At 32.4% G+C, this 25662-nt stretch overlaps 1 protein-coding gene across 1 annotated transcript in view; it reads left to right on the top strand.

Annotated features, from left to right (window-relative positions):
- The window catches only part of SLC4A10 (solute carrier family 4 member 10), a 200567-nt gene that overhangs the window by 95491 nt on the left and 79414 nt on the right, over positions 1 to 25662 (top strand). Inside the window, exons 7-11 of the mRNA XM_019636818.1 lie at positions 8390 to 8481; positions 9529 to 9618; positions 14427 to 14584; positions 17857 to 17944; positions 24498 to 24644. Of these exons, the coding sequence (XP_019492363.1) occupies positions 8390 to 8481; positions 9529 to 9618; positions 14427 to 14584; positions 17857 to 17944; positions 24498 to 24644 (575 nt within the window). The remainder of the gene's footprint in view (positions 1 to 8389; positions 8482 to 9528; positions 9619 to 14426; positions 14585 to 17856; positions 17945 to 24497; positions 24645 to 25662) is intronic.

The following is a 25662-nucleotide window of genomic DNA, read 5'->3' as shown; positions in this document are numbered from 1 at the left end:
ATAAATATTAATGAAAAGTATTATAATTTCAAATGCTTTACTAGAACAACTCTGAATTCCACAAATGGGCTAAGGTACATATATTGTCAGCATGAATTATTTTATATGATTTCACTCCTATTTTAAAAAGCTTCAGAGATGCCTTAAAGACAAATGAATGAAAATGAACTTTCTTCAGATTTCACTTTATATGGGAATTTTTACCAATTTTCCTACTACTAAATCAAATATACACAAGCAAGTAGAATAATGCTTTAAATAAATCAATGAAGATGGTTAGATGTACTGTTTTCTCAGAACCTAGAACCAGTTCTTAATAGCAAAATGATTTTTGAAATACTCATTTGATTTTTTAAAGACCCTTAAATGACTTAATGTAAGTCACTGTTATATGAATAGTCCATAGTTGTGACTATATTAAGCTCAATAAAAATATCATAAGCATTTTATGGTCTATACCAATTTGTATTTGTAGATTCCACTGAACATCTTTAAAATTTATAACTTGATTTGAATCCCCTCGTATATATAAAATATATTCATATTATGAATCACAATTTGCTTTAAAATATAATGACATCAAAATGAGGCTCTTATATTCTGAAACTTACTATAAATGTAGCATTTTTTTACTATGCTTGCAATACTAGTATTTATTTAGTATGATGATATTAAGGAAATAGACTGAGATATTTACTAATTTTGACTATGGACTTATGTTTACATTATTCCAAAAACCTCATTAAAATATTCCCATAAATTAACTCTCTGTGAATGCAAGCACATTTAGAAATAAACTTCTGCCTTCATTTCATTACTTTTGCTGGGAATCAGATAATAAAATATTATCTGATGTCTATAATAAGGATATGTATTTATTCAAAGATGCAAGGATCTTGGGCTGTGAACCGGCCATAATTTATATCTCAAATTTTATGGGTGACGGTGTTTGCTACAAAATAATTTCCATGTATTTTATTTTTGAAGGTAAGAGGGTACTGAATTTACTGGGTGAACTATATATTGTAATATCATGCAAACATGGACACACTATTTGTTACTGCTTTAAACTTCTGTTAAACATAAAAAGACATGATAGAATTATAGCCTTGATTCACAGATCTGCATATAGCTATAGATACAAAGTTTTCTGAGATCCTGTTTTTTGTCTTGTCCAGGTAACTGCGTAGTTTTTTTGAAAACTTGAATATTAGTTCTGAAGTTATTCTGTTACTATCTATACAGTCAGCCTTTATATGAACATATATAGACCCTTTTGAGGCATACATTAGGTAATAAAAACTTGGAAACATTTCTAATAATATTCCTATAGCCAATTAAGTATTGTTGGAGACTATGCTGTCAGAAGTAGTTTTCTAAGCCTAAGCTTATAACACTTCCTTGTGACTCTGTTTGCTTCCTCACACACTTTGCATAATTATGTGTGTTGAGCATACTGAAAATATGTATAGACTTCACCAATTTAGAAATAAATCTCCTACCCAGGAGTAAAAATAGTGTGAAAGACCTTTATTACTAAGGTTCTCAATCTACTTATGAACTCTAAAAACTGACAAACTCTAGATAAACAAACAAATAAAAAATCATAGCCATAAACATAGATTTTATATTCTGTTTCAAAATATGCAGTAGAGGTTTAATATTTTTGTGCAGTAGTACAGAGAGATGGGAAAGAATTTCAAGATATACAAAAGGGAATAATAATATTTTAATTATTTAAAAAAATCTCTTCAGTAGAATATTTCCTATAAAAAGATTGACTTTCCTTTTAAGATTATAAAATAAGGATTAGAGTGAGGATTTTCTAGAAACTTGGAAAGAGAAAACATTTTTTTCCCAAGCATAGGATAGAAATAATCCCTGCCTTGCTTAATGTACTTTTACTTTAGAGGCAAATCAATGGAAATTCCTTCAACAACCAACGGATGCTCATGTAAAGAAGTCTAAAAGAATTATATAGAATAAGATTTCTGCTTCCTTAATTGACTTGTTCCTTTAGCATCCTACCTTGATAGTTGTCCCAAGGGTTAAACTTTCTAAATTTCAAATGTGGATCATCCCCATTGTATAGATTAGACTTAACAAGACAGTGGTTTCCTTGTTCCTCTCCTCCGAAGTGCAAATTATTTTGTTCATAACTTTTTTAGTGATTTGTGGTAATCTATCAATCTCACCTTCAAATATTACACTAGTTTTACTTTTCTGTATATTTTTTGTCTTGGTGTTCTGCACATTTTCTTAAGGGCTAAGAGGCAGAATGCTATGGATTCACCATGCATTTTTAATGCCACCATGCTGTGTTTAACTTTCACTTTTCATTAAGCATCAAAACTGTGAGAATTAAATGTCTGATTCTGATGTTTCAATAAAAAGTGACAGTTACATTTGGCAAAATAAAAGCAAAAAATAATAGAAAAATAATATCTTCTTTAACAGTAGAACCCTGAAAAGGATATGAGTGGAAGTACTCAAAATACATGCATCAATAATATTCAAATAATTCCTTGAAACTAGTCTTCCTAAAAATAAAAATAAGCCGTCTGTGTTTAATGATCTAGAAAGAGAAATAGGGCTGGCTGAGTGGCTCAGTTGGTTAAGAGCTCGCTCAAGAGTTTGAGTTCTGAGCAACAGCGGTTCAATTCCTGGCCCGAGCTGAGCAGCCGCTGTGCTGCCAACAGCAGGAGGCAGGATGGCTCAGCTTAAAAAAGACATTTGGATTACAAATCTATTATACCATATTATTACCCTTGTGATAAACTTTATACTATAATAAAAATTAATTTAGGACTCGTAGTTTCCTTAAGTGTAGGGTGTCTTCATCCCCCTGTGTCCTTGACTAATAATTCTAATTCCTTTTCCTTCACATATCTTTTCACCTTATTCTGAATACTTTCCAGTTGTAACTTTTATTTAAGATCTCAAAAGGAATTACAGAGCAAAAGGTCTCTGACTTACTTTCAAGACCATGAATTACTGGAGAACATTTAGATTTAGAAAGATGAGACATGTGTAGAGCCTTTACACCTGCATAGATTCCAGCCCTTAAAATAATGTACGCATATGTATTGTGAATGGTTTTTATTTATGGCCTTTGTAAATCAGTTTTATTGCTTTATAATCACTTCTTTTACAAATGTTGGACTTTTTCTTTTCAGATGCATAATGTTTCTATGTGCATTTAGATATTTATATGCATTCTGGTTTTTTAAATACTATGGTTTCATAAGTGAGATAGAGTTTAAAAATTATCCGTCATAATGTTCTACCTTTGAAGAAGAAAAGCTAGACTAACAATTTTTAGAATTACTTGAGATAAAACATATTAAAAGATTCACAAAGGTGACAGAATTAAACTTTGTGTAATAAAGGTATTTTCCATTGTCTCAAATTTTAAAAAATCAACATGACATTGTTGAGACAACTGGCGGGCCTGTTCAGAGGCTGTAGTGTTGCTACTGAGTTTTGGAATGTCAAGACTAGGTTTTAACAACAAAAATATTTCTAGTATTATGTGTTTAAATTTGTTATTTCTTATATTACATTAATTATTTTCATGCATAATAATTTTTCTCCAGGTTTAATTATGTGCATACTTTTTACATTTCAGAAGTGAAGCTCACTTAATCAACATTTTCTAAATATTTAGCCTTTCTTTCTTCATGTTTTCTATTCCCATGAATAAATGTATTGTTACACATGTATGTAACTTTGTCATTCATCTTTATATTTCTTTATTTTGCTCTGTCTTGTGTCTGTCTCTAACAGGCTCATCTCATCTCTGTACCTCCCTCATCTCCTACCCTTTGGGTACTCTAAATGCGTTGAAGGTTTCTGAGGTAGTGTAACAGCTTGGTCTCTAGGATAACAGTAATGTACCGCCATGTCTTCATCCCAGTTTCCTTCTATTACACATGATTTTCAGTGGATGTACTTAAGTGATACATTATTCTCCTATTGATTTGAATTTGGCCATATAGAAGTTTAAAAGCTGCTGTCTTACAATACTTATATACATAATTTATTTAAAGAAGAAGAAAACTGTAGGTAAGGATTTAAATGAGTTAATATGATACTTAACAGACTTTTTGAGAACATGTTTTACAGTTGTGTTTCAGTAATGAGATGCTTCAATGATACTGATGTTACTTAAAATAAAAAATAGTACTTTTGACATGAACTCATGTTCCTCCCCCACAACTTTATGATAAGGGAAATGTCTATGCTAGCTAGCCTCACAGTGGAGTTAGTGAAAAATTTATGGCCTACCAAGTAGAAAGGCAAAGCTTCCATTTTCTGGTTGGTAGTCACTTGATCACTCTCAATCTTCTCTGGTGCTTGTCCCACATCTTTTATGATTTGCCTTGGAAAAATATATGGTCTATAATAATTTCCTATCTGACTGATATATGATCTTTACATGAAGCTCCAGTGGAAAAAAATGAATTCATGATTCAAAAGAAAACTAAGTCAAGTAGTTGCTAATATGAATACTATAAAGTGCACTTTAATTGATAAGTTGTACAACATATATTAGAAATAATATGCATTTTAATTGATAAAATGTATATCATATATTAGAAATTTGGATTTAAGGTGGTGAACACTTTGAGTTTAAAGGGTTGGATAAATAAACATATATGGTAAGGGCCGGCCGAGTGGCTCAGTTGGTTAAGAGCTCACTCAAGAGTTTGAGCTCTGGGCTGGCCGAGTGGCTCGGTTGGTTAAGAGCTCGCTCAAGAGTTTGAGCTCTGAGCAACAGCGGTTCGAGTCCAGCCCGAGCTGAGCAGCCGCTGAGCTGCCAACAGGTAGCAGGATGGCTCAGCTAAAAAAAAAAAAAATGGTAAATTTATAAGGATAATACTAGGTTTCTCAAATATTTCATCATGAACAATTCCCAGTTCATACTAATTGTGTCCAATTTTTATCAGTTTTTGGATAATTTACCCTGAAAGTAATAAGGTTACTGAGTTAATATATTTCTTAAAATTTTTTTTGGATAGTCATCTTTATGCCTCATAACAGATGTGATTAAACATTGCAATAACATTTACTTATAAAATATATTAATATGGACAGGATCACTGGACAAAGTGATGGTATATAAAGAAGTAGACAAAAACATGTATGTTCACAAGCACTGTGGCATATGATTAGACAAATTATCATAAAAATTAGCATTCACAAAGCTCGCACACATATACTTTATACTATTTTGTTCTGGAGGGAGATATGTCCTAGCAAATTCTTTGTTATTCTTTTAGAAAACATATTCACTTCTGGTGAAGTTAAAATCTTATACCTGAAAATTGTCATTCTATGAACTATTGTTTTAGACTTCAGTGAAAAAATAAGGGATGCTCTTTCAAAATATAAATGTATCAATTCTTCTTATGTAATAGTATTTGAACTCATAAAAGTCATTTTGAAATTTAAGCCCATTACCTTCTTCTGAAGGGCAGTGATAATTAGAATAAACTAAAGAAATCAGTGTTTAGATCTGTAAAGATTATAGGTGGTAATAGAATTATAAAAGTTATTTTAATTCATGAGATTTCCAGTACTTGAATAGACTATAATTTGTGTGGATTTTAGTTTGATAGATATAGATATAGATATAGATATAGATATAGACATAGACATAGATATAGCAAACAAAATTTTAAGCTTTATTTTTTTCCAAATAACCCAAATCAAACTTGTTAGTTTAATTTTTAAATAATAATACCCACCCATTTTTCTGTATCCTGCCAAGTTTTCAGAGTCTACCATGAAGATATACACATTTAATGTGTATTGCTTCTTTTTACAAATTAATGTACATATTAAGAAATAATATTTGGAGTACTCTTGAAACTTTGTAGGACATTCGATGTGATTAAATATATTCAGCTACTAGTATTTACTAATATCATTTAACTATTACTGCTGAAATATGAGAGATACCACATTTGTGGTTTATATTCCTGTATCATAAGTGGTAGTTTTAATGCCTTTTTTCCTATATATTCTATGTACATATCTAGAATCTAGAAATAGCAATCTAGTATGTCTCCTGCTAGTTAAATACTCTCCACTAGGACATTATTTATATCATTTAAAATATTCATAGGAAATAGTTTTCAAATCTCTTTATGATTATCAATATTTTGTAAAATTTTCATGTTATAACAAGGATACCATAGAACAATAAATCCCCAAGTCTATTAATATGTACAAGATAAAATACAAGTGCCAATGTTTTAAACATATTATAAGAGCCAGGTGTAATTTATGGAATGTTCTGCTTTTAAAGTTTATGTATGAAAACATAGACTTCAATTTCTTCAATTTTAAATATTAGCATGTTTTCTATCCAATTAAATTTCTTCAAAGTTGATGATTTTTTGCATTGGGTTGACTCTTTTTGTGTGTGTTTGCTGATTGAATTAAACAATTGTTCTTCCATGTAGTTTTATATCATACAAAATGAATTATTAGAAGAAAGCAGATATGTTTAATTTTTTCATGCCTTGAATTTCATCACTCAACTTTACAGAACATTCAGTAAATTTAGGTTTAAATATATCTAATGTTCTAACTCATGAAAATATGGAGCAATGATGTGAAACTGGTGATTGAAGACATCTGTTAGTAGCATAAATGCATTATGTAAAAGATTTTTTTAATTAGAGTTATTATTTTGAGAATGATAAATTAAATGGCTGCTAATGAACAGTTCACAGTCATAGCTGCACATTGCAGTTAGAAATGGGAGAATGAAAATACTTGATGCAGCTTTAAATGCCATTTCTCTAAAGTTTATATATATATATATATATATATATATATATATATTTCTTTGAAAATGCTATAATCAGATTTTGTGTAGATAGTTTGAAGTGAATTTGCTTTAAAAAGTCATTTTAAAAATCTTCACCAAGTGTATTATTTTACTTTGGTTAGTGAAAGAAAATAAATATTTCAGTTCTAGAAGAATCTTAAGCCCATTAACTTTCTGTCAATATAAAATTTTAAACCATAAAAAATTGTATCTATTAATAAGTGACTCCTGCCTGAGAGGATTAATAGTTCAGAAAGTGAAATTCTAATAATATTTTAAAGTAAGTTATCAGTGTTTTAAATAAAACTTGGTAATTTCTAGATAACAAAATATAAGTTGTATTTCATGAGAGAATTTAAAGAAAAGGTTTTATTTGTATATGTGCTAGTGGTTTAGAGAAGTTCAAATGAGTACAGACTGAAGTTATAAGGGAAGACAAGACTACAGGTGAACTTTGAATGAAGTTGGGATTTAGGTAGGTAGAGACAAGAACTAGGCTGAGACAAGAGCATATTTCTGATGTATAAGATGAGAACGAGAGAGAGCAGTATTTTGGAGTCATTGAATTATAATCATAAATATGGTGAGTCTTCAAAGCTGAGTTGTCATCACTGTTTCACAGCAAAAGTAATAAGTAAGGATGGGGAGAGGTTAAGGAAGAAGAGAGAGATGTGAAATTAAGCAAACCTCATAAATTTTTATCTTTGAATTGCTACATATGGAGAGCTTACAGATAAATTGAAAAAAAAGTTTCATAATTAGTGAATAATGGAATATGCTAGCCATTGTCATGTCCCCAGTCTTACTGTTCACTTAATTAATATCATAAGCTTCCCTATAATTGGGAAAGATGACAAAATAATTAAGTTGCTGGTTAGTGTTAATGGAAAAGTAATACAATTGAAGTTTATTGATCTTTTTCTGCAGACCAATAGCAGTATGCTTATGCAATCAAATAGTGATAAGCGTAAAATCATAGTCTCAGTGTTCGTACTGTGTGAGGTAAAGGTATTTCTAACTGAAACTTTCATGTAGAAATCTCTAAAAGTTATTGCCAAAGAATTTTTTCTCATTTGTTTTTTCAGATGCAATAGAAACTATAAATATGCTGTATACTTTTCAGATAAATAGCAACACTTAAAAAAAAACTATACATTTAACTCAAATCATAATGGATGCCTATCTTGTCTTTTTAAAATATGTATATCATCAGTTTTGGATGAAATTCAAAAATCAATGATGTTTCAAAGCTATGACTAAATTTACATATTTTTGTAGTTGATCTGTCTTCATAGAGCATAACTGTTTAGCTATAGAGTTTTAATCTGAGAATTGGTTTACATTTTTTTGGTTGAATTCTCCCATTTCTATCTGTCACTGACAAATAAGAACATTTGTATTTATACAGATCTATTTATATTGACCCTTCATGCTTACCTCATAAACTCATGAAGAAATCTGTTAGTCTAATTTAATTCATTATTTCACTCACTATGTCTAGAGTTATGTAAGTAATTGTTTGTATTCTATAATAACAATCTCTTTTAGCAGGTCAGGTTGTTTCTCCACAGTCTGCCCCATCCTGTGTGGAAAATAAAAATGATGTAAGCAGAGAAAACAGCACTGTTGACTTTAGCAAGGTAAGCTTTTCTCCCTTTCATTTAAGTCAGCTGCTGAACTATTAGTAGAAATGACTACCCATTTTAAGAGGAGTGGACAAATTTTTCTGCATGTACATTTTTTATTATTTAGCCGAAGCTTGACATTGTTATAGATAGATATGTTAGCATTTAATTCACATGTAATATTTTATTTATTCACAAAACCAAACGTGTAAGTTTTATGCATAATCTTTAGGTTTCAGCCACTTGGTATAATGTATCTCTTCCAGTTAAAAGAAAAACTGGACTTTGCAGAGAAGTTTATTGTTTAACACCTTGCTAGACATCAAAGAGAGGACTCGTTTTCTCCTCTCTTTGTAGAAAAGCAAATCATTTAATGTAAAGTTGCATCATCAGAATTCAGAAAAAGGCATTCATTAGTGTAAGAAAACACTAGAACACAATCAAACTGAACAATTTTGCATAAAAACTTACTGTTTATAAAGATTTACTGTTGAGGGATACATCTAACAATTCAAGTGAAATCATTTACTTTAATTATTCTAAGAAAATGAGTCTGTGAAAATAATGTGATTTTGGTTCGCAACTTTCTAATCTTGTGTATGTGCTATTGTAGGCTATGGCAAACTCACCCTTGAACAGGAAAGAGGAGTTTAAATATTGACCCAAAATAAAGAGGGTCAACAATTCTCTTTATCTGAGTGGCTGAAACAGTAGTAACTTGGAGTGTGTTCGTGTGTGCGCGCGCGCGCGTGTGTGTGCGTGTGTGTGTGTGTGTGTGTGTGTGTGTGTGTGTGTGTGTGTGTTGTCTCAGAATGCCCTTAGCACTGGCAATGATGGTAACAGCAGGAGGAGGTGGGAATGGGAGGCAGCCGTAGAGGAAGTTATCTGTCTTGAGCTTCTGAAAAGGTTAACAGCCATCAGCTCCTCATTGCTGTTTCGGAATCCCCCTGCCAATGCCTAAATGGCCTAGGTCTAGTCATGTGCATGCTCTCCCTCTGGTGCCTGGCGGAGTTTCCGTGGGAGCGCGGTGTACCAGCTTAAGTCTGTTAATTATGCGTGCAGGGACTGGGAGGCCAACAAAAGGGGCATACTAGTCCATGTGGGATGAAACAAAGGCATGAAAAAGGACCTCCACACCAGCAAGAGAGAGAGGTGAGGGCTTCCTCGGGCTGTGTTTCCACGGTGGTTCAAAGCTCATTTCACTGTATGGAGGCATGTGATTCAAGTATTAAGCCAGTTCAAATGTATTCCATTTGCCGTTCCAAAATATCTTTTTAAAGCATTACATGTTCATTCATCTGCAAGTTGGAATAAAATTGTCACAAACTGCCATACATTTAATTTCTGATATTCTTCATTTGAAACAATATTTTAAAAGCAGTGACATAAGAAGTTGCTTACTTATGTATGCAGGCATTAATGGTACAGCAAGACCATATTTAACATTCTCTAAAACAATGATAATAAGTCACATCCTTTCAATAAATTACCCTTTAACTTTTTTAAGGCTATAACCCTTGGCACTGAATTTTATATCTCCATATCATTTTGCTTTTGGTTGACCGACCTATCTTTGGCAGCCTCAAAAACGCTTCATCACGTTTTAAGGAAAATGAATGTTGTCAATTGGAGAGAGTATAGTCCTATCTTCAGGTCTCCCAAAAACAATTAGAACTACGGAAGAATTAAAAAAGATTTTCTTTCTTTTAATCGTTTTCGTCTATTGGATTTTCAATCTCTTGTCCATTTCATCCTTGAATAGGCAAGCTAAATTCCGAGAACCCTCTACTCAGTGCCAACCATTTATAGTCATCAGTCATAACATGGCACATGGGAAAGAACATGGCTTTTGAGGAGGAGCATGAGATCTTGAACCCTAACTCTAGCATTTATAAACTATCTGATCTTGGAGAATTTCTCTGAACTTCAGCTTTGTTATTTGTAAAATAATAATAATAATATCTATTTATAATTTTGTTTTGAAAATCAAATGAGATAATATAGAGAATGCCTGGTAGAGCGCTGGGAATATAGTAGGCATTCAATAAAAGGTGGCTGTTATTATTATTACTATTACTATTATTATTATTATTAATGTTAATGTCAAAATAAATACTAGACCAGAATCGAATATATTTTGGTCTCCCCTGGATCTCTAGTGCCTTGAACAGTACTTGGGAAGTATTTTTTGAATGAATCCTGTGAGATTCAAAATAATTTAAACCTTTAGTTCTAGAATGTTTTTGAACAACTGTTAAAATAACATTTCTTACTTTATAACCTGGGAGAACAGAGTAGTACAGTTTGGAGAGAACAAATATGATCCATCATTATGGAAATAAATTTTAGTGCCAAATTTTGCAGGTACATGAGATAAGGTTTTTTTAGCCTAATGACTTCAGTTTGGTAGTAAATACATCACAGTTCAGCTAGTCTCTAGGTTATTTTGTCCATTTAAATATTTTAAGTTTTAATAAAATTCCCAGTAGAATTTTGAAATGTTAAGGGTAAAAGCATTCTTCATTCATTTCATGTAACTTGATCCTGCATCCTATCTACATTCATTCTATAATATACATATTTAACCCTTCCAATGAATGGAGAGACCCATCGAATTTATTCATTTAAGGAATGTTTTTAATATAATCTGAGCTGTCAGGTTTTTGCTTCCTATAATGTTTTTAATAAGCAGACGTGTCAAAACACTCTATGTCACTGTTTTTTAAACTGACATGTAGAGGTTGGCTATTTTAGTATATCCGAAATGCTGGTGGTATTTCTTTTATTTCAAATGACTCAAAGAAACCTTCACATTATTCTCTTTGTAGAAAATCTTTCTTCTGCATCAATCTTGAGTATGTGAAACATAATAAAGAGGGTTGGATTATTAAATCCTAGAACTCTAGGAAACATTAGAAATTTAGAGGATGAGAAGGCTGCATTCCAGAGACATTAAGAGAGTTGCTTGATATCACTGGCTGGTTAGTGTAACAACACCGTTTCTCCCCAGAGAATCCCTATTAATTTTCTGGTACTTTTGTAATGGTCTTAAAAACTTAAACTTTTCCACTAAAGTCCCATCTGTATTTCCTTCACATCTCAGCATGTAGCTTGTCCAGACACTTCCAGTTCTACCATGATCTTCTGTCCTACCTTGTTCCCTGGAGATATAATTGTTCCTCACCCACAGCTTAAGCACCAAATGCCCAGAATAAAACATCTTTCCTTTCTTAGCATAAAGGTCTAGAGAACCCAGCAAAATGAATGTAAACCCAGATCCATAAGAGTATAGCTTGATTTCTTTAAGGTCCTATTCAGAGTTAGAGAAAATCCCAGTATTTGTTCGTTCTAAGTGTTTGAGTCTACTGGAGGGTTGTCTTAGAGATGTAATTCAACCTAATTCCTCAGAGCCCTTTTAGGTATTTGTAACTTTATAAAAGGTTAAATTTTGGTCCTTACATGTGATCTTTTGTTATATTAAAAGGTAGTTAAATTGCTAAATAAGGTGTTTTTATGAATTGTATATTAACACAAATACAAAAATACAGGGCTACCCCAGGAATAATATAATACATAATTGCAAGTATAATAATTAGGTAACAAATTATATAATCTATTACCCCCAAGTATATAACTACTTCAAGAATAATATAATATAATATAATATGAGTATAATATAATGGTTACTCTAGATATATATTATTTAACTATAATTTATTATGTTTAAAATCAAAAGATAAATTTGCTACTCCTGAGATTTAATTCTGTATATTTAATGTTTTTTTTTCTAAATAACAGATATCAATGAATGATATATTAGGTATTATGTAATGCAAAAGTAAAATCATGTGTAAGGACCATATATTTCCTTTTATAAAATTAAACTATTTTAGCATGCTGTGTACTCCTTGATTTAATTAAATTGCATCTTAAAGCAGTGATTTGTATAATTTCCACCTTCCTGAGGCACAGACTTCAATAGTTAACACTATAGTATTTGTCAAGCAATAAATGAGTTTATAGAAAGTTTTCCAGGTGGAATTTAAGTTTATTAAGGTTATGACAGGTATTATCAGTATGACTCATATTGTTTATCAATTATAGATTTTTCTTAAAAAGCTATTTTCTTATTTTAAATTTTGTTCCAGTATTTTAACATTGAATAATGATTATTCCCAATTGGGAAAAAAAGCTTAATTGTTTACTCTTTTAGACTCTGAAAGACTTAGAAAAATTTATTATGTTTTTATCACAGGTCTAATAGTATATGAGTAATCTTTTACTCCCTTCTTGAGAATTTATACATTATAGTGAAATTGTAAAGCATAAGTAATTGAAAGCATTTCCAATGCATGCGTATTTCCTAGCTAGGAAAATAAATATGAAAACATGATAATAATTCTCATGAAATTTAACCTTGTATTAAAAAGGTAAATAAATACTTTTGTATCTATAAATTAAAAGATTATATTCTATACAGGAAAATATTTACCATATATTATCTCAATGTATAAACTTATAAATTTGTATTTGAAAGTATATTTATTGGTTAAATACTTTGGAATTTATAGTATTTGTCATATTTTTTATAGGAAGTTTTACATCGTTAAATCATTTTTTTCTTTAAAATAGAGCATTGGTTCTATTTGATATTTTTAGTTGAGTACTACAGATTATTGTTATATTTAATCCTTATGATAAAATGTACACTCCATATAATGGGTTTTAAGTTTTGCGCACCCTTGTTTTACAGAAAAATTAAATAGTTATATATCTTCCAAATAACAGTGTTAAGGTCTTGATTTCAGAAAGCAATATATTTAATGTAGTCACTAGAGTCTGGCTATGGATTTTCTAAGGTACTCCTAAAAGTTCTAATTTTTTCATTTTAAACTTCTTCGAAAAAATATTCTCAAATCATTAACTTGCAAAAGAACTATCTGGCCTAAAAAAAAATCTTCTCAGCCTCTCCTATATTTGCCAGAGCTCTTTTCTCTCTCTGTCTTGGCTATTCCCACTTTGATCTTTGGCCCCCATTTCTTTAACATAAAAGCATAAAACCAATTACTAGAGCAGATAAAAATCTGATTGTCTCTACAAACAGATTTCCATAAAAAGCAACTCAAATAAATTAGAAACAAGAAGTAGGCCTTGTAAAATTTACTTTAAAGTCACTACTTGGTTTTCAGTGAGACCCTGTGCTTAAATATTGCTATTTACTCTGAGCAGTTTACACTCATTTTTCAAACTTCACCCTTTAAGCATTTCTTCTTGCTAACGATCACTTTTATTTCATGTGCATTCATTTCAATCACAGACATCTCATATCAGAAAGTCAGCTATGGCTCCTCAGTCACCACAATGTTAATAGTTTTATTCTTGTTTTCTTTACTCTGCTGTATCTAAATTCTCTGATGAGAAATTAAAATTGATGAGTGATCAGGCCAACTATAGATTGTGAAGGCTATGGAACAATTAGAATAAAGATGAGGACTAAGGCCATACTTTATATTGTAAGGAGAAACATGATGATATATTTCTTTTGAAATAGGTGTATTTTGAGTACTAATTAATTGAAATATATTGTGCACCAAATTAAGATAATGTAGCAGAAAATATTGAAATCTATTAGCAAATGCTAATTAAATTATTATTAAAGTATATTTCATTGAGCATATGCTTTTTTCTCTCTAAAAATTTTAAGATTGCTGATACTGAAAAAGCTTCTTTAAAGATAGTGAATAAAGAAACTAGAGTATTCAGCTTGTTGATGACAAATTAGAAAAATACATAAGAAAAATAGTTATTCCTAAAGGGCAAATGACATGTTTAACTATTTTTAAAGTTTATTTAAACTATATTTATTGATGGATTACCATGTGTAAGGCACTGTGCTAGGATATGATTTAGCAAATTTTTCCAATTTTGATTTATCTTATTTTACTTTGTGACACTCGCAGGTTGATCTGCATTTTATGAAAAAGATTCCTCCAGGTGCTGAAGCTTCAAACATCTTAGTTGGGGAATTGGAGTTCTTGGATCGAACTGTAGTTGCATTTGTCAGGTTGTCTCCAGCTGTATTGCTTCAGGGACTGGCTGAAGTCCCAATCCCAACCAGGTAAAAAGCCTCAGAGTATCTTTTGTGTTTTTCTTAAACCTTTGTGTGTGTGTGTGTGTGTGTGTGTGTGTGTGTGTGTGTGTGTGTGTGTGTAAAAAACAAACACAAGGAGCAAATATAATTTTCTCCGAGAGAGTTTTTTCTAGAAACTAATGTTTAATCCACAAAACAGTTGTTTCTTCTGGTTTGTGGAGGAGGGAAAAAAGTGGTTTAAAAATTATTCTTTCCTCCTCCTTCTCAAACTTTTATGTTTTCTTTTAGGCATGCTCTTCATCTCTGAATAGTCTGGTCTATATCATGATATAAATTCTTTTTTTTTAATTTATTTTTATTTATTTTATTTTATTTTTTTGCTGAGCCATCCTGCCACCTATTGGCAGCTCAGTGGCAGCTCAGCTTGGGCTGGGAATCAAGCCGGCGACCCTGTTGTTCAGAGCTCACACTCTTGAGAAAGCTCTTAACCAACTGAGCCACTCGGCCGGCCATAAACTTTTTCTTATGATTTTGGTAAAAAGTGATAAACTGCTAGGCTCTCCTCTAAGATTGTATTAGACTGTGGTCTAAAGAGGGGATTCTGTATACAAGTGTGGTCAAACCCAAATCCACCAGTTTCCAAGGCTTGGCCTATGCTTGAATGAGTATGCCTTCAAAGTACATGTAAGTGCTGTCATTAGGATAGCCTGGCGTGCACCTAACGCACTGCTTGTTTTAATTGCAGGCACTGTATAGCTCCCCTACATAGACTCTGAAGAATAATTGGTAGTAGCATCATGGTACTGTGGTTGAATCCAAATCCAAAGCGCAAATTTAATTTGATTGCATGAACTTGCTTTTCATTTATCTATGTATAAAAACTAACAACTTAAGGGTAATACAAATTGAATTATGTTGTTTATAATTTATCTCTATTTTATAGATATAAGACTGTCCATGAAAAAAAGTGTGAAGGAAATAAATGACCTCAGCACATTAGGTGCCTAGCAATTCATCCAGGACACCTTGTTTTCTTCCCTTCTCTCTCCATAAAATGTGGTTCTTATATAAAGATAGCCTTTCACTCTGATCCTGTTTCTATAGCAAAACATATCTCTGTGGGGCCCCACCTTCCAGATCACTGGTACCCACTGTTTGGCGCTCTGTTTCAGATGCTGTTAGCATGACACCTCTTCCAAACACAGCATGCCTCAGTCAAGTTAAAATGATGTCAAGCTCAGGTGCTATGGCATCTGGGTTTGTAGAATACGTTTCCTGTGTGAACCTTTGTCCTTAACTCAAAACATAGCAGATTACATCCCTCTGTGCTTTAATTATGGATAAGATATCCTCAAAATATGGAATAGTTTAGTCAGAAGAGGCCTTGTTTTGTAGGAGCTCAGCCAGCTGGAATGGAATCTGGTGTTTGAGTTTGAATCTGCGGTTTGAGGCAGGAACTTGGTTACCATTCAGCTTACAGAAAAGAAGTTCATCCTTTAGGAGGGCTAATGAGACTTCTGATACATACCGACTTTTATTTAAAAAGGGGAATGATGAGCTGAGTACATTAAAGTCGCACCTGACTGTATGATTAAAGCTTTGTTTTTCTATGCACAGCCTGTAACCTATTCAGAGTTTCTGGGAATTTGGGATTCAGATTTAAGATGTCAAGCTTACTAATTGTAGAGATATCATTTTAGTAGTTTAAAATCCCTTTTCAGTCTTCTAAGCAGCATATTCTTATTCCACCATTTAGGAAGGTGTCTGATGAACTCTATTTCTGCCCATGATAGTTCCTGTATTTCAAAGGAAAGAAAAGAAAAATTCCCAGGAGTAGAGAAAAGCCATAATGGGGTTATACACCCTCACTTTGAAAACTGTCAAGGTTTAGGTGACCTCATTTCATGCTGACAGCAAAATATGTGTAGAGAGCAATGGAGAAAAAATTAGGGTCATGGTAGAGCCACTGTATAAGGAGAGATTAGAAAGACTGGACTAGTTAAGAAAGGCGAAAAATGGAAGAAGATTAGTTAGACAAATAGAATAAAGACAGCTGTTCAAGGTTCCTAATTATCCTTTCTTGGAGGACAAAAGGGCACAACATGAATATAACAGCAAAACATAGTAAAAATGTCAGAAAATAATCTCTTAGGACTTTATAAATAGCCCATGGAATGGAAACCTGAAAATAGCAAGATGTACATAGGTTAAGAAATTTCTTAAAAGTATTATAGTTGATAAAGCATCTACCACCACATTAAATTATTCCTGTTTTAAATGTATAGTGGACATTTCTGTATAATAAAAATTGACTAGGATTTAGTTACCACTGACGCAAAAAATTAATATCAGATCCTAGAAGACTGTATAATATATGCTTTATGTAAAAACATGTATATTCTCTAAAGCTTATAACTAAAATGAAGGGTAGAATTATAGTACCTGTTTTAGTATATTTTACAAAGCCATTAGTCTTCATGCCTAAGAGCATAAAACCATTTAACAAATTAATACCATAGAATTATATTGCAGACTATAAGGCATTTTAAAATTTTCACAATTTTCCTGCAGCACTGACCTTTTCAGACACAGGACAATTACCAGTCCTTTAAAGTTAGAGTACATATTGATTTCTTCAAAAACTCCAGTTGTGATGATGAGTTTGCTAGACTTTCAACCTAATTTAGATGGAATATCACATTGCAACTGGTAATTTTATTCCTGTAGCATTTGAATTGATAGATAGAGCATTTTAATTAATTAATTAATTTATTTATTTATTTTTGTGCCTAACTGGTCTTTGATTCCTGACAATATTTTTTCTATTTAATGTAAAATTTACATACTCCTTTGGGTTTTTTTTACCATATGTTCTTTGTTTATACAACTGTATTATCTTTCCCCCTTTCTACCTAGTTCTACAATTTGCATATTAGTAAATTCTCTTCCTTACAATTTTGAATGGTTTAATCAGATTTTAATTTTCTCACCTTACTCCTCTAAGAATTAGAGAATCCTTAAAATTCTCACTAACAACTGTGTAGGCTCTACAGGTAATGAAATGGGGAAAACACTGAGATCAAAATAACCACAGATTCCTATTGTGTAAGAACCTTAAGCATAAGAGTAAATCATTATAAAATGTTTTAAAATAATAATAAACTGAAAAAATATGGAAGTATTTTGCATTGAAATCCCCATCTTGAGTAATTTCTTTGAGATGAGTGATTCTGTACTACTAAAATTATTTTTATATTCTACCATGAAACATTCGTGTTTTATTTTCTTCTTAATTACAGATTCTTGTTCATTCTTCTGGGACCCCTGGGAAAGGGTCAACAGTACCATGAGATTGGCAGATCAATTGCAACCCTAATGACAGATGAGGTATTTATTCAAGTTCATTGGGAACATTTTCCCCACTAGGTACACCTAACTTTTGGGTTTCCTGTATTCATGACAATTTACTGTGAATCAGTTTTCTCTGTATTGAATCCCCCTTCTATGTTTGTACTAGAAAACTTCCTTTGCAAAAATTTGTTCAAAAGGGGTAATAAATTGACACACATGAATATAGTGCTTTCAAACCTCATATAATAAAAAATTCATTACTTAGTGACATTTAGAATATATTTATTGATATTCTTCTTATATGTTCTGCCAAAGTGATACCATTATTAATATTATCACAAATCTGATTTGAGTAAAATAATGTTTCTGGAAACATTTTTAACAACTTTATTCAGATATAAGTCATATGTCACACAATTTACCCATTTGAAGAGTACAGTATGTTCAGAGTTGCATTCAACCATGGAGAGTGGGCCAAATAATTTTAAGGTCTCAAGAAAGAACAATAACAGTTTATCTGAATAGTATACATGACACTAAAATCCATGCAATATCTATCAACTCTCGTTACAATGGCCTGTAAGTAGTCGTTCTTAACCTGGTGGTCTTTGAACCATCAGAAAAGCTGTAGATGGATTTTAAGGGACCTGTGATCTCTCTGAGCACAAATTTTTCTATGTAAAAAATTTGTGTGTAGATTTTTTTGAACTGAAAAATGCTCTCATCAGCTTCTCAATAAGGCATATATCTCAAAAATGTAAAATCATAAAATTAAGAATGTAAAAATAGTGTTATATAACTGGTTTTTGTATTCCCAATACCTTAAGGAAATTAAAAAAAAAATTTTATTGTTATTATTATTAGAGAAAAGCAGATACAAAGATCACAGAAGGGACATAAATTCAGAATTCAATGGTAAATAATAAATGGGATTATACATTTTTAGAATCTCATCTAAATAATTTAATGATGTATTTACTGAAACACATGGCTTTAGATGAAACACATGACTTTAACATCTGTAAAAAAAAGAAAGACTGAACTAATATTACATATAACTTTTACTAGGATTATGAAATCTGAAAATTTGAACTTGTGTTTTGGGTTCGATAGAAATTCGTCTATTATATCTGTTTAAATTACTGTGTTTTATGGTTTTATATCAATTAGTTATTGATATTTACACGTAGGAAACCAAAAACTAGAGAAAAACATTTTTTTCATCCGTTTCATAAAGAACTAACTTAATGAGTGTATTTGCTTCCTACAGCTGCCATAAAAAATTACACAAACTGGGTGATTAAAACAAGAATAATGTTTTCTCACATTTGGGGGCATCCAGAAGTCTGAAATCAAGGTGTCATCAGGGCCACATTCTCTCTGAAGGTTCTAGAGGAAAACCTCTCCTTGTCTCTAACCTCTGGTGTTTCTCAGCTGTGGCAGGAAAATTCCCGTCTCTGCCTCCATCTTCACATGGCCTTCTCCCTCGTGTCTCTGCGTGTCATCTATTTTTCTGTCTCATACAAATATCCATCATTGCATTTAGAGCCCTCCCTAATCCAAGATGACCTCATCTTGAGATTCTTACCTTAATTACATCTGCAAAGACCTTTATTTCAAGTAAAGCCACATTCTGAGGTTCAGGTGAACAAATATTTTGAGACGACACTATTCCCTTCACTATAGTGAGTATCATTTCATTGATGAAATCTGGGAGAAAGCAGGAGAGTGATAAAAAGGGCTTCATGAAGCCCCAAAACTTGCTTTAGTAGAACTCTTTACGAGATAATACTCATAGTATCTTTGCTTTTAGTGTCTCCACAGTATTGCAAAATAAATGGAACTGATTTCTATTCCACAGTTTAAGTATTGTCACTTGCATGTGCACATAGTTTCATGTTATATTATGTATTCACATCTAACATCAGGAAATTACATTAAGATATCTCTGTGGCATGGCACATGTTATATGGTGAGAGGAGCACATTGTGTCATGGGAGGTGCATACATGCTCAAGGTACCCTTCTTCCTAAACCTTTCCTTCCCCTATTAAGAGTCAAGATTTTCTCACAGAAAAATGTCAATTCCAGAGTTTTCTTTTAACTAATCAAGTGGACACAGAACAACAGAGAAACATCCATGTTTTTAAAATTTTAAATTTAGAATCAGAGTAGAGAAGGAACATCTTTTTCCTTGATTAATGAGCCATCTAATGAAAGCTCCAACATGAATCATTTAGACCTGAAACTTTAGAGCAATTTGTAACTCTCCGAGAATAGTGGGATAGAGAAGCAGAAACTCAGAGAGTTTCTCCAAAAGAGAGAGCTGTTAATTATAATAAGACATATTAATTATAATAGTACATTCATTGACTAGCATAAAAATGTTTAAATACTTTTTTAAAAAATAATTTTTTATTGTTCAAAGCAGAAGCGGAAAAATCGTTTTTCTTATCTAATTGATTCGAAGGCTATTGGATAATTATACTCATTAAGAACAAAATTTAAAAAGTTGGTTCATGAAGTTTAATTTAATTAAGAAAATGGTAAATTGGATTGCATTATCAAACTTTAAATTACATGAGAGCAGTTACCACTTCTTCATTTTAGTGCCTTGATTTTGTAGGTCCTCAAATAAATATTTGTTGACTGAGCTCTATTTGAGCTTTTCCTCCCTGAACTGGGAACTCCTGTCTTTTTTCTTTTGTATTTTCAGAATTAGAACAGTGTCTGGCCTTCAGTCAGGGTTCAATGATTTTTTTTTTTAATGAATTAATGACTGAATGTGTTCTTCATTTTAGCAATACCTTATCTTGAATCAATCCAATAATTTATTTTCTTTTCTGTTGAACCCTATTAGAGATAACTCATATAATTTTTGCTTATTAGCACTACTACCAATATATTAATCTCTTTACATCCTTGAAAATTATTAAACACTCCAAATAGCTTTCATTTATATTGATAGTATACCAATATTTATCACAATAGAACTTAAAACTGAGAATTTTTAAATTTATTTATGAATTCATTTAAATATAACAATAATAAAGCCATTATATATTAACACAAATAACAGTTTTATGATAACAAAGGAAAAAACAAAGAAAATTAGAAGAGTGGCATTGTTTTTTTTGTTGTTGTTGTTCTGGGTTTTTGAGCCAACTATTTTCTGTCTCTGTCACCAAGATTTTAAGTCAACAGTGACTCTTTCTGTTCAGTCAGCAACCATGCCCAATATTTGGTAGCTACTTAAGAAGTATGTATAAAGTTAATGTCCAGGTTTTCCCCATCCTTAAAATAAAATCTCTTACTGCTTAACATAGCAGCTACCACAGAAGAAGAATTATCTGAATCTGAATCTGAAGAGCTTTGAAGGAGTAGTCTCCACTTGGTCCTGAATATCTTAGCTTCATGAATCTCTCGGCATTACAATCTGATTTTTGTCACTACCACTCTACTGAAACTGCTTTCAGCAAGGTCACCATTTACAAATGGTGTATCCTATGTTCAGTAAGGTCACACTTACAAATGATGTCACTTGATCTCTCATTGGCATTTGACATTATTGCACCCTTCTTTCTTTTTTCCCCCATGAAGTACAGCTAAAAGTAGCTGTGTGCTTTGTTTTGACACTAAATCTTTGAGATTTGTATTAATGCTTACACTAAAGTCATAAATATATCCTTCTATATTATGTTCAATGAGATTCATACTTTATGTCTCCCTCTAGCTCTCTCCTGCCTACGGAATTGGCCTCCTTGCTACCTCTCAAATGTAGCAGGCATTCTCTCGCCTGAGAATCATTGTACCAGCTATTCCCTCTTCCTGGAAAGCCCTTGCTTCTGATAGCTACATATCTTGTAACCTTAACTCCTTCAGGTTTTTGCTGAAATGTCTACTGATTGAGGGCTTCCTTAATCACCCTGTTTAAAATTGCAGCAACCCCCAGTTTTACTCTGATTCCTCTTTCCTGCTTTATTTTTCTGCGTACACTTTCCACCATCCAACAAAATATTCATTTATATTGCTTATTTTCCATCTTTTCCCTCCCACTAAAATGAAGGTCTGTGAGGGAATGGATTTTTGTTGGTTTTGTTCAGTGCTCTATCCCTAGTACATGAATAGTTTAATAAATATTTATTGAATGAAAATTCAGAACTCATGTTTTATCAGGAAAAAGGCAATAAACAACTAGTTAGATATTGGGTTGTTGGAAAAGTCATGATGCATTTTTGCAATGAAAAACATAGAAAAAATATGTCATGAGTTTTCCGACAACCCAATAATTAATAATTGTAATAAATAATTATAATTACAGTGAAAGCTAACAAAAAAACCCCAAAACTAGCTGTTAGGGGAGTGTTAACAAGATATCTAATCTTATTTGAGAGGGGATCAGGAAAATTTCTAGAAATCAGGTGCATGTTGAAATCAGGATGTTAGGTTTAGCTAAACAAAGAGAAGGGGAAAAGGCAATTTAAAGAATTAAGTTATTGGGGAAATTGGTGATAGGAAATCCATAGTAAATAAAATTTTTATTTTAAAATCAAGTAACTTGTGGTATCTATATCTTTGAGGAGCTTTAAAATAATAAGGAATCAGCTATTCTGGATGAATTCAGACATTCGTCTATCTAAAGTGGGTATAGGATCATTTGATTTCTTGAAGTGATTTTTTAAATGAAATGAGATCAAATCAAGAAAGATTTCAAGCGAGTTGCTATTATCAGGGAACAAGTAGGGTAGCTAAACTCTCATTGGAACTAAGAACATTTGCAATTCTTAAATGTTCAGATTGGGTCTCATGGCCATCTAAAGATCTTTAGAACTCGGTGGTTTATGGCAAGGAAACCTGTGCTATGCTTGCAATATTTAAAAGTTCTCTTTCTCAAACTACAAATAAATCATTAATATATCTCTGATGTTTTCATATTATCCTAAGCAAATACTGTGTATCACCCCATTGATTTTTTATGAAATGTTCTTAGTTGGAAGGTAAAGAAAAAAATCTTTGAAAACAATCATTATCACTTCATCAGCAGTTTAGATTGAGTATCAAACCAGAAACTAAAACAAATGGTCTAAAAACAAAATAGAATATTTGAAAGCACAATTTTCCTGTCAGTTTTGGTATATTTGGTTCTGTGATATAGATTAGCATCAAGAATAATACAGTAATCCCAAACCTCAAATATTTATGTTCCATTTCATATTATGTGAAATACAAAAAAAAATCAGAAATATTTACATTATATTAGTGTAAATTAATTTTTCCCATTCATTTTTATTTTGCGCACTTATTTTAGTGAGTACACCATTCCTCAAGTATGTTAGTTAGGAGAAATTGGGTTTGCTGCAGGAATAAACAACTAAAATCTCAGTGGTTTAAAACAACAAGGATTTATGTTTGTCACGTGGTGTGTCCATTATAAACTGGCAGAGTGGCCATGATAATAACAGTCTCTCAAGGTACCCAAGCCAACAGAAGCTCATCTCCATCTGTGTTTTCGCAATCACTGGCAGACAAAAGGCTATGTGATAAGTCACACAGAAATGCTCAGAACTTTTATTTAAAAGTGACATATATACACCTAACCATGTAACCAGTCCAAAGTCCATGTGCCTGATGTGTCAGAAGGCCAAAACTCAAAACATCAGATTTTAGAGTGAGGAAAAGTTTATTGATCGAGATGGTGTCAACCCAGAAGATGAGAGACCTAATCCATTTTGAGAGAGAACAGAGTTCAGGCTTCTTTTCTGTCAAGGGAAGGAAAATGGGAGGGGCTGTTTTTATAAAAACCAAGCACCCAGCAGAATTCCTCTGATGATTAGCATGGGAACAAGGCAGGTTTGATGAATAAGATGGAGTCAGAGAGACTGATCATTTCACTCTGTTACTATTAGAACACACCTAATCCCAATATCAAGGAAGGCAGGAAATACAATCTTATCATGTGTCTAGAAAAAGACCTGTGTTGACATCTATCAATAGCTTAAAAACTACCACGGGTGTGTGTGTGTGTGTGTGTGTGTGTGTGTGTGTGTATGTGTATCTTGAATGGAAATATACTTTCTACACTGTATAGATATGATATATATTCCAGAAAATACTAATTTATAACATTATTATTTAAAAATTGAAACAAAAATAACATTTTAAATTAGTTTATGTATGCCAGTGTATAATATTGCTAAAATTTCTAGTTTATTCTATACATTCTTATCTCTATTTTTAAGCAGAGCTTCTTTCAGAAAGTTCAATTTACCTGCACATAAATAACCTTTGCCAAGCTCGAGCCGTTAATTCTAGTTTAATGAGATTCCTTTTGTCCTTTTTTCCCTTTCCTGTACTCTGGCCTCCAGAAATTTCAACATTCATTCTAGCATTTTAAGCCAAAAATATATCTGTGTGCATTCATAGCATAAACTAAATGATAATATTTACATTAAAAAACATCTTTAGAGTTGCCTGTTTCTTCAAACTGTTATAAACACGTGTGAGATAACTAGAAAATGAAAACACTGAACACATTTAATATTTGTTATCATTTTTTAAATCTATAAAGGGTATTTCTTTTTCTTCCATAGGTATTTCATGATGTTGCTTACAAAGCTAAAGATCGTAATGACTTGGTATCAGGAATTGATGAATTTCTGGATCAGGTTACTGTTCTCCCTCCTGGAGAATGGGATCCAAGCATTCGAATAGAGCCTCCAAAAAATGTTCCTTCCCAGGTATGTAAATTTGAAAATACTCTTATAATTCCTTCATTTTGTTGTCTTTTAAATACATGCACTAAAATGGTATAACCCATCAAAAAGATTCAAATAATTTGAATTATAACCTCAGTGATATTGTGATTTATAATAAGAAATATAAGTTTGGCGTTTATCCTGTTTCTGGCACACAGCTCCTAAAACCTTTGGAATTTCCAGCGATGAGAGCAACAAAGGTGTCTTTTGTTATGTTAATGAGACAGCTTTTGGAACTCACCTAAGGATGTGATGCAAATCTGTGATTAGAGGGTTGGAAATTTCAGTCCCACCCTCCCACCTCCAGGGAGGGGAGAGGGACTGGTGATTGAGTTCAATACCAATGGCCAATGGTTTAATTAATCATGCCTATGTAATGAAGCCTCCATAAACCCTCCAAAATACAGGGTTCTGAGAGCTTCCAGGTTGGTGAGCATGGGAAATTTGGGAGAGCCATGTACCTGGAGAGGGCAGGGAAGCTCCTTGCCCTTTCCCCATACCTTGCCCTGCACATCTCTCCCATCTGGCTGTTCCTGAGTTATATCCTTTTATAGTTACCTGGTGGTCCAGTCAGTGAAATGTTTCTCTGAGTTCTGTAAACCGCTCTAGCAAATTAGTTGAAATTCAAAGATGGGGTCTTGGGAAGCCCTGATTCCCAAGTCAGTCAGAAGCTCAAGTAACAACCTGAGCTTGCAACTGGCCTCTGAAGTGGGGGTGAGGGTAGGGGTGGGGGAGGGGCAGCCTTGCAGGACTGAGCCCTCAGCCAATGGCATCTGATGCTATCTCCCGGTAGAGAGTGTCAGAATTGAGCTGAATTGTAGGACATCCAGCTGGTGTGTGGAGCATTGCATATTGGTGTGGGGGTCCCACATAACATTAAAAAGTGAAGACTGGTTAGGAGATCACAGACGTACATGAGGGTAAATGAGATAAAAAACGTGGTGATGGAAGGAGAACTGACTCTGAACACACAATGTGATATATAGATGATGTATTCCGG

This window comes from Hipposideros armiger, unplaced genomic scaffold, assembly GCF_001890085.2.
Source record: "Hipposideros armiger isolate ML-2016 unplaced genomic scaffold, ASM189008v1 scaffold_30, whole genome shotgun sequence".
NCBI classification, from domain to species: Eukaryota; Metazoa; Chordata; class Mammalia; order Chiroptera; family Hipposideridae; genus Hipposideros; species Hipposideros armiger.
Note: the sequence above shows the minus strand (reverse complement) of the source record. Positions and strands in the feature narration are given on the sequence as shown.